Consider the following 9,594-nt stretch of genomic DNA (forward strand, 5'->3'; position numbering starts at 1 on the left):
TCAAACCTAAACCTAGAACGAAATGGCGGAATCTATAAAGATGAAAAAGTAGTAATGTGAAAACGCGGACTCTCTCCATTCCTATGGTGTGATCAATTTTGCTGTTGTAACACTCTTTGAAGTTTGAACTTTGAACTACGAATCTACGATGTGACATCACCTTGACTAATGCTAATGTCATCACTTTGTGTCCCCCAAATAGTATCGCCACCGATTACTAATGTCTTTGAACAACGATAATTCTTTCGTTATTACAAATTTACCACTAGGTACCCCATGAACATAATATAAAACAACTCAATACTTATAATTTATATTATCTCAAGTAAAAACTATGATTACATCATATGAAGCCCCACCAAGACAAAGCCAAATGTCTATCTCTCTCGCTTCCAGCAACCACCGCACTTGCCTCGTCCCTGTCACTTCCACTACCAGATTTTTGGTGCCACTCACTAAAAACCAAAATAAACATAGAAATTTATCAAAACCACTAATCTTTTATTCTGACAGCAAATTACTTTTATACTCGCTAGAACAGTTACTAAATAGGGTAAATCCAATATATATGTATATAAGAAATTTGAGAAACACATAAGTTTTGGTAACAAAATTAAATCGACATCATTCTACTTTTAATGCAAACAATTATTTTTACAATCCGGAGATGATGAAAAATGCTTAGTTTAACGTGATATAGTATGCTTAATCAAAATTATATTCACATTTGCAAGTTTTTCTTGTCTTATCAATTTATAAATGAAAAATCACTTATTTTTCTTCCACGCGGTTTATAAAGGTTAATCATAAAAAGGAGAAAAGTTATAGGAACTTGTATTTGTATCCTTGTATAATTTGTTTTTATATGTCTTGTGACCATACAGACACACATATTTATAAAAGAGATAGATAATCTAACTGAGAAACCCACTTGAAGTCAACATTTTTATAGCTTTCTTCCTCTCCAAAACCAAAAAAGAAACACATCTGATTTTGAGATCCAACTAACCAAAGATGAGAGACAACAACACAAGAGAAGGGGAGAGAAGCAGTTCTTTAAAGCAGCAACCACAACAAGTTCCTATGTCTTTGAAGCTCATAGATTCATGTCTAAGGCTAAGTGTGGTTCCTCTCAGTGTTGCAACCATCTGGTTAACTGTCACTAACCACGAATCCAACCCTGACTATGGCAGCTTAGACTACAACTCCATCATGGGTCTCAAGTAAATACATATTCTTAAATTTCTTTCAATTTTAGAATTGAGTATTTGTTTCTATTTTAGTTTTAAACTGAATAGTTATTTGCAGGTATATGGTTGGTGTGAGTGCCATATCTGCTATCTATGCTCTCTTCTCTACTGTTTTTTCATGGGTCTCATGTTTAGTCTCCAAAGCTTGGCTCTTCTTTGTTCCTGACCAGGTTTTTTTTTATTTATTTATTCCTGCTCAAATCATTAATCAAAGTTCTAGTATGCAATTTCTTATATAACTGAATAATTTTTTGTGGTGTGTGAAGGTTTTAGCCTATGTGATGACAACATCAGTAGCAGGAGCAACAGAGATAGTGTACTTACTTAACAAAGGAGACAAAATAGTGGCATGGAGTGAAATGTGTTCTTCTTATCCACATTATTGTTCAAAACTCACAATTGCTTTGGGGCTTCATGTCTTTGTTCTTTTCTTTTTCTTATTCCTCTCTGTCATTTCTGCTTATAGAGCTTTTAGTCCTTTTGATCCTCCTTGTGATTCTCAAACCAGTACTGATGCTTGATTAGTTACTCAAGTTTTAACTTTCTATCTCAAAATAATACTATGATTTATTTTTAGTTTTTTTTTTTTCTTTTTAATTGTTGTTGTATGTCATAGTGGCTACCAAGGGGAAAAATAAAACTTAGTTTAGTTAACAAGTTCTTTCACATCGTGCAACACTCAGGATTGGCGTCTTCCCTCAACCTCGCTCTTTGATCTCTTAAATATTCCTTTTTAAAAATTCACATTATTATAGATTTGTTATTTTTAGTAAGGATTCCTTCTTTTGTTATTTGTTATTTTTAGTAAGGATTACAAATGTGAAGTTAAATATCAAAGTCTTTTAAAATAGCAACTATTATATATATATTTTTTTTTGCAAGCAAAAGATTAGCTCAAACGAACCAATTAGATGGATAATCATTGTATTTATTTTTACTTTTTTTTAATTACTAGGAAATTCAAGTGTCGTGGGCTCATATATTTCCGAGAGCAAAGCCCAACCCATATAATATAAATATCTTTTGCGGAGATATCTATGTTTCCGGTAACTAAGGGGTTTAACCACTAGACCGTTGGTTATATACTAAACCATTGTTGCGTTGGCAGTCCTCGTAAAAATGGTATTTTAAATGATTTTGGGAAAATTTGACCATATATTGCATTGTATCTTTTCTGTAAAGCTATAATTAGCTGTTCAAATATAAGAAGTTAGAAATCCTTTCATGGATTCAAAGATATAAATTTTTTGACTGAATAATAAATACAAAAGCATTGAATATATTTATATATATTTTGGTATCCTCTAAAAAGAATCAAAGTGTAGCTAACAGAATTACATACCAAATCAAATGGTAATCTATGAAATTGATTTAGCTGGCACTTGCAAATACTATACTTCAAATAGTAAAATATCCTACACTGTTGTCCCTGTGTAAAACCTCCTAATCCCACATGAGTTGTGAACCTTCTTGAGATGTGTATATATACTTACACAACAGTAGAGAGGAAAAGTAACTAAGAGAAAAAAAAAAAAAACATAAGGTCTAAATTAGTTTAAGAGAGATTAGCTAGGATCTCTTCCTTTTGGTTCCTAACCAAAAGGCACCACCAACCATCATGGGCAGCTACAACCATGAACTTCTTGCTACCTCAACGACCGTTTCTGATCGACTCTTCAACCGTTGCCTTGTCCGTGAGAAGACCACAAACGAACGCATTCATCTCAAAGCTTCTCAAGTCGAATCAGATTCGTGCTCCTTCGTCGTCACTTACCAGCCGCGTCTCCAGGTTCGTAATGAGAATCTCGACGGACACGAAATGAAGTCCGTCATCAAACGTCGTCGCCATGAAGAAATCAAAGTCGAAGACAGCATCCCAAAACAGTATCTTGGCTCCCAAGACACATGCGTTGAGCACGTCATGGTCATCTTGTCGGCGATGCCCCTATCGCACTCTCTCCAAGAACGTCTTGTCCGTTACATCTCAGTCGAATCTGTTAACTTCCACAGAAGCCGCGGCGGAAGAGGAGGTTTGAAGATAGAAGTTGACGTCAAAGTCAACGAGGAAGAATGGGTGAAGTGTGATTGCACTTGTGAAGACAAGGGTAGTACTTGTCGTCAGGTCCCGGAGACGGATTGTCCGATATGCTTAAATGAGTTATCTGGTCCGATGGGTCGCGTAGAGTTGTCATGCTCCCACCACTTTCATAGAGACTGTATTATGATGTGGCTGGGAAGCAACGAGTCTTGTCCTATCTGCCGTAGCAACGCCATCGGCCAAACCGTTTCTCTCTATTAAATTAAATTCGCATTGTGGTTTGTAAAACCTTTAATATGTGATATTGGGCCTTTATCCATTAAGCCCATTTATGTTGTCTGAAATCGAAAAAAAAAAAAAAAAAAACAATAAGAAATCTCTTTTATTTTCTTTGTCCTGTCTCTGTCTTCTCCTCAACCCAAAGAAAAATTCTCAGCAAAATCAAACAAAGAACAGAACACGAAGCAAAATATTTGCAGGTAATAACAATTACACTTACTTACTTGTGAAATCGAATCCGATAGTTGGCATACGAAGTGTTTCCAAAATCTGAGTATTCCTCATTATACGAATGGATTTGAGTTGCTAGATCGTAGTATTTGCTATGAAACCTTCAAAAATTTTCAATAGAATTAGACTGCAAAGATTCGTGATTTTGTGAAATTTACTTCTGTTTGGTGTTTTTGTTTTTCTAATGTTGGCATCATAATCAAGTGATAATCTTCTCACAGGTCAAAGCTTAGTGCTGGGTTCTCTTCTTCCTCTCTCATGGAGACGAGCTCTGACTTGTCTTCCATGATTCGTCTTAACATTGGTAAAATTTCTTACCTTTTATCTTTCTCTTGCAATCGCATTACTTTCTACTTACAAGTCTTGGTTAAAATCCATCCTTTTGATTCCTAAATGTTTGAATCGAACCAATTAGTAGTTAGTACTACATGATATTGATAAAAATGGTATCTAAATAGTGTGGGAACTATTGTACTTGGTCATCTTTTTCTTAGTTAAGTTCCTGACTGAGATGGTGCATGTCAATTTCAGAAAGAAAAAAATTCTTGAAAAATGAAAACTTTGGGGCTTAGGTTTCAGTTGCTAACCCTCAATGTTTCTTGGGTTGATCATGTGGAAAGGCCATAACTGTGTTGTTTTATCCTCTTAGATATTTGTGTGGTTCCTCAACCATCTTCTGAGTGAAAAAAGAAACCTTTTTTTTTTTCTTACACGAGGCCTAGCTCTTTAATAAACTATAAGAATGTTTGTGTTCGTGATGCAGGTGGAAAGAAATTTTGTACTACCATTGATACTTTGACTATCCGTGAGCCAGACTCAATGCTCGCAGCTATGTTTAGTGGTCGACATGCAATGTGCCAGGAATCCAAAACGGTATTATTGTATTCTATGTTAGTTTAATTACAACCAGATAATTTGTTTTAGGATGATTCCATTTCAGAACGCTTCACTGAGTGTAACAGTTGGTCCTTGGATTGCATAGCCTTCATTTAATGATAAACCAAAATATAGTTATTTGGAAAGACTGTAACTTTAGCTACCCACTTTTAAGAGGTGTTTAGAAATGCAAGAATCAATTAAAAAGGTTGTGCTCTGACCTACAACATATGCACACACTCATTTTATGTGTGTATGATTGAGTATGCATATGTGTGCACTTGTGACAAAGTATGTCCACTAAACTAGTTGATTTAATTGTTGCAGGGATATGTATTCATAGATAGGGATGGGAAGCACTTTCGTCATATTTTAAATTGGTTGCGTGATGGCATTGCTCCTAGTCTGTCAGATCCTGATTGTTCTGAACTTTTGCGCGAAGCAGACTACTATCAGCTTCTCGTAAGCTAAGCTTTTCTTTTACCTATTTATCCTCGTTTTGTTCATTTTTAATCTGCTAACTAGAGTTTTACTTTTTGTGGAGTACATGACTAAATTTTTGCTGGAGATGTAATACGTTTGCATTTTTCGTCCTATATCAGGGGCTGAAAGATGGCATAAAAGATTTGAGAAGAGAAGTTGGTGAAGTAGAAGCTGAACTAACGCGTGTAGATATCATCAAATGTATACAGTCCGAGAGAGTCAGGTTCCGAGGAGTTAATCTTTCTGGAATTGATCTTTCTAAACTGGTAATATTTCTTAATCTCAGATTCTTGTAGGTTACCATACTATTGGCTGACTTGATCTCGGTGCATTTCTCATCACCCAAATTCGGAGATCCTTTGTGGGTTTGATAAACTTCTGTGGAGGAAAATTAATAGAACGTATAGACTAACTGATTCTTGTTGTTTTAACCTGAGTTTAAAAAGAACTGGCAGTTACATATCAAAGAACATGTTTATTTGATTCATTTCAATTGGAATACACATCTGCTACATTACTGAGTGTCTTTATTATTGTCAACATCAAGGGATTAGTAAACCTATCCGGGAAGAAGAGCTTCGTCTTTGTCAGTGACTATTTCGTATTTACAGTCTGAATGTATCTGTTTGAATAACGTAGGATCTATCCCTTGTGGATTTCAGCTATGCTTGTCTCAGGAATGTGTTTTTCTCTCGTACAAATCTTCAGTGTGCCAAATTTCGGGTAAATATGTTGTATCAATCTTATTTTTTTCTGCTTTGGTGGAAGAATATATCATCATATCAACTTTGCTTGAACATCTGCTTATCATATATGCTGAATTACTAATTTCTCAAACAGGATGCTGATGCTGAGGGCTCCATCTTTCACAATGCTATTTTGCGCGAGTAAGGAATTTGTCAGATCCCATCGTATTAGATAATTTGTACCACTTCCTGAAAGATTTAAAATTCTTTCCTTTCTTATAAAGGTGTGAGTTTACTGGCGCAAATCTTAGAGGAGCGTTGTTAGCTGGTACAAATCTTCAGAGTGCAAATTTACAAGGTGCATATAAGCCTAATCTTACTTGTTAATGATCTTTTTTAGACAGCCATGTAATAAAATGTCACATATAAAACATAATTTGACTAAAAAAATCTGACTCTTTGTACTGTAGATGCCTGCTTAGTGGACTGCAGCTTCTGTGGTGCAAATCTCGGAACTGCACACTTGCAGGTGCCTTAAGTAGTCTGTGTAGAAATAGAATTTCAATCCCACGTATCCAGAAGGTGTTAATGAGCATAGCAGTGATTTAGTGATAATGTTTGATTTCTCTTTCTTACCTAATAGAATGCGGACCTTACAAATGCCAACTTAGAAGGAGCAAATCTTGAAGGTGCAAATTTGAAGGTAAGCAATCCCTTTTGTTGACAGTTTATACTCAGCCTTAATTCGATTTGTGCAAAAGTGTCTGGAGGAGACAGATAAGTGATAATGTGGCACTTTCTCTTAAATGAGTGTTTAGTTGCGGTCTAACCGGATCATACATGTATAGGGTGCAAAGTTGAAGAATGCCAACTTCAAAGGAGCAAACCTTCAACGAGCTTACTTGAGGCATGTAAATCTGCGAGAAGCGGTAAGTCCAAAAACAATACTTTGGTAATGGAAAAACATATATATATGGCAGATTGATATTGGCCAGTAATTGGTTTTCATCTTTTTCTACTTTTTCTTCAAATTTCTGAGTAGAGCATAAACGGCTAATCCCTGCGATATATGTATGTTTATGTAACAGCATTTGGAAGGGGCAAACCTCGGTGGCGCTAATATGACCGGTGCTATCCGATAAACTCCATTTGCTCAGACCGACTGTAAGTCTCGTCTTATAATGATTTGTAACTGGCTTTTTTGGCAAAACGTGAATGTAGCGAGTGGCCATATCAAAAAAGCTTCTTGTTGTTGAAATAATATAAAAATATTCTTTCTTCAAGAATTCAGGATAATCTAATAATGTATTATATTTCTCTAATTCAAGATCACCATATCGTTAAAATCATAAGACAAACGCACAAGAAGTCTTATTCGTTTGTCTTATGTATTATACTTTTTGTTGTTTGTCTTATGATATTAACGAACAAGAAGTCTCATCATCTTATTCTTTCTTAAACTCTCCAGTAAGATGTCTCTTAACAAATTTGGTCTCATCAAAATTAATCAGAGGTTAACAACATACAAGCTACATGCATCAACTACTGAAACCAGTTAGTAATTATCTGCCTCAGAACTGAGCTGCGACAGATCAAACTTATACAAACACATTTTTAAAGGATGAATTAAGTAAACACAAAGGTAGGTAACATGAAGCTCCTCTAGGCAAAACTAACTCCAAGTAGCAAACTCTAGAGACTCGTGTTGTATAAAAGGGTAAAATAATGTTCTTATTTATGCTAATCACTTGTTTTTGTATGTAATGTCATTTTTCTAACTTGAAGGTGGGTTTTTTTTTTTTTTTTTTTTTTTTTTTTTTTTTTTGCTCTCAGCTCTTTTGATTTTTTTTTCTTTTGGTTTTGTGAAAATAAAAATTATTGAGAGAGAAATATATAANGGTCAAATCATCCCACAGCTCTTAGGGATTGGAAAATACTTAATTACAACTGATGTATTATTTCTTTCTAGAGAAGAATAGAATTGAAAAAGAATAAAAGACATTTTCTGAAGTTGGCTTTTTTAACTATAGAGGAAGAAAAGCTGTTTTCTGATGACTCCACTTCAAAGGACTTGATGAGCTTTCCCGTAGTATCGGTTAATGAAAGACGACTGCAGAAAACAAAATAACAGAAAAGATCAGCAAACAATTCAGAGCGTCGTCGTAACAAACTATACTATAACATTCTTTTTAAGAGTTACTGGTTTCTTGGAGAAGGCTGGTTAGTTTGTTTGTCCTTTGTTCTTACCGTCAGGAATGTAGGGACATGGGGTGAAGGGCGAGGGTAGAATTTGTAGAACTTGATGCTTTGAAAGGCTTCCTTAGTCTCTTCGCTCATTTCTTCTATTGCTTTCTCTCGAGCCTCTCTAGCCTCTCTATTAGCTTTCTTTGCTGCTCGAACTTGCTCTTTCACAAACTCCTGGGAAAAAATAAATAACATTATTTGGTAATTTAAAGAATATAAATACTACTCAAGTGTCAAGAACTGACAATTTGCGTCTACAGCTTGAACTTACTTTGAATTCATCCTCTTTCTCAGCAGCTAATAATTCCCCTTCAATCAGATCATCAACAAATTCCTGAGATAGATGCAAAACAAAAACAAAAAAAGCCATCTCAAGATTCAGCATACAGTGAATGCAATTTGAACAAACAGGGAAAGTGCAGTGAGAAGATGACAACTCTCTTTCGATTTAAATGAACAAGTAAATCCAAGTTTTGCTCGTTACAGAAACACACACACCTGAAGTTTGGTATACTTCCAGTCAAATACAAGCTGCATTAACAGAGAAAATTAAAGCTTTGATTATAAAAAAAGAATACCCAAAATTAAAGTGGCCCCTATCAAAAGACTGTCACTTCCAATACAATGTTCATTGCATGCCAAAAAAACTTACTGGCTCCGGTTCAGAATCAGAGGGGGACAAAATGTCGACCTCAGTACTCTGTTCAAGTGCATCTTCCACAAACGGGTTATAGAAATCTGCAAAAAAAATAAAGAAGAGACATTAGATTTTGTTGTTGTGTACCCACATACATAATAAAGAATAGTATAAATGGTTCCCTTTAGAAATTTTAACTAGTACTGGTAGTAAGAGTATTTAAACTCACAAGGAAGGGAATACTCGAACTTCTTGATACGATCTTCCTTCAAATGTCTGAGAGCAGATCTGCAGATAAATGTACAAAGCTTAATTAATTTGACTACACCATAACTTGTAGATTATATGCAAAAAGGATATGTGATGATGCCATGTAACATGTTGCTTACCTCCTTTGCGTACAGCCCATGATAAAAATTTGAAAGTTCATCCTATCAACTTGTTTATCTCTGCAAGAAGCAAAAGCAATATAGTAACTGCCAGTAATAAACACCCAAAATGCGAGAAGATCTCGTCACCATGGTACCTTGTTTCAAAAGGAATGTAAGGAACCCAGTCCATTTTCATCTGCTTCATTGGAACGATTTCCTCCGCTGCACCCTGAATCGATGTGATTGCTAACTTATCAGAAGGCGGAAATGGTGATTCAACCTGCAAAATATAGAACATATTTCTTATATAGAGAAATGGTTGTTATATGATCAGTGATAGCAAGCAAACCGTTAATAGAGAGACTTACAGCAACAACTGATGGGACATGGACCATTTTTTTTCCTTCGGTGTCATAGAAGTACTGAGCTGTAACCATAAGAAGAGAAAATTGACTAAACATGCATGAACTAGAAGCAAATTAGAGTGCCAAAAGATACA

At 35.2% G+C, this 9,594-nt stretch overlaps 4 protein-coding genes across 4 annotated transcripts in view; 3 read left to right on the forward strand and 1 right to left on the reverse strand.

Moving 5' to 3' along the window:
• Positions 900-1,912, forward strand: LOC104731268 (CASP-like protein 2D1). Its single transcript, XM_010450596.2, has 3 exons — positions 900-1,223; positions 1,309-1,420; positions 1,517-1,912. Exons 1-3 carry the CDS (start codon positions 1,015-1,017, stop codon positions 1,769-1,771), a joined length of 576 nt encoding a protein of 191 aa, XP_010448898.1. The 5' UTR covers positions 900-1,014; the 3' UTR covers positions 1,772-1,912.
• LOC104731277 (peroxisome biogenesis factor 10-like) lies at positions 2,568-3,590 on the forward strand. The gene has a single exon (XM_010450607.1). It carries the CDS (start codon positions 2,869-2,871, stop codon positions 3,547-3,549), a length of 681 nt encoding a protein of 226 aa, XP_010448909.1. The 5' UTR covers positions 2,568-2,868; the 3' UTR covers positions 3,550-3,590.
• On the forward strand, positions 3,674-7,165 carry LOC104731286 (FH protein interacting protein FIP2-like). Its single transcript, XM_010450616.2, has 12 exons — positions 3,674-3,767; positions 4,020-4,102; positions 4,562-4,671; positions 5,002-5,136; positions 5,277-5,423; positions 5,797-5,880; positions 5,998-6,044; positions 6,128-6,201; positions 6,314-6,372; positions 6,487-6,546; positions 6,692-6,772; positions 6,932-7,165. The coding sequence occupies exons 2-12, from the start codon at positions 4,057-4,059 to the stop codon at positions 6,983-6,985; spliced, it is 897 nt and encodes a 298-aa protein (XP_010448918.1). The 5' UTR covers positions 3,674-3,767; positions 4,020-4,056; the 3' UTR covers positions 6,986-7,165.
• Positions 7,742-9,594, reverse strand: part of LOC104731297 — a gene marked incomplete in the record, with an annotated part of 4,502 nt that continues 2,649 nt past the window's right edge. Inside the window, 6 exon segments of the mRNA XM_019236438.1 lie at positions 7,742-7,953; positions 8,091-8,261; positions 8,359-8,421; positions 8,586-8,618; positions 8,740-8,825; positions 8,954-9,012. Coding sequence (XP_019091983.1) covers positions 7,906-7,953; positions 8,091-8,261; positions 8,359-8,421; positions 8,586-8,618; positions 8,740-8,825; positions 8,954-9,012 — 460 coding nt within the window.

This window comes from Camelina sativa, chromosome 2, assembly GCF_000633955.1.
Source record: "Camelina sativa cultivar DH55 chromosome 2, Cs, whole genome shotgun sequence".
Taxonomy (NCBI): Eukaryota; Viridiplantae; Streptophyta; class Magnoliopsida; order Brassicales; family Brassicaceae; genus Camelina; species Camelina sativa.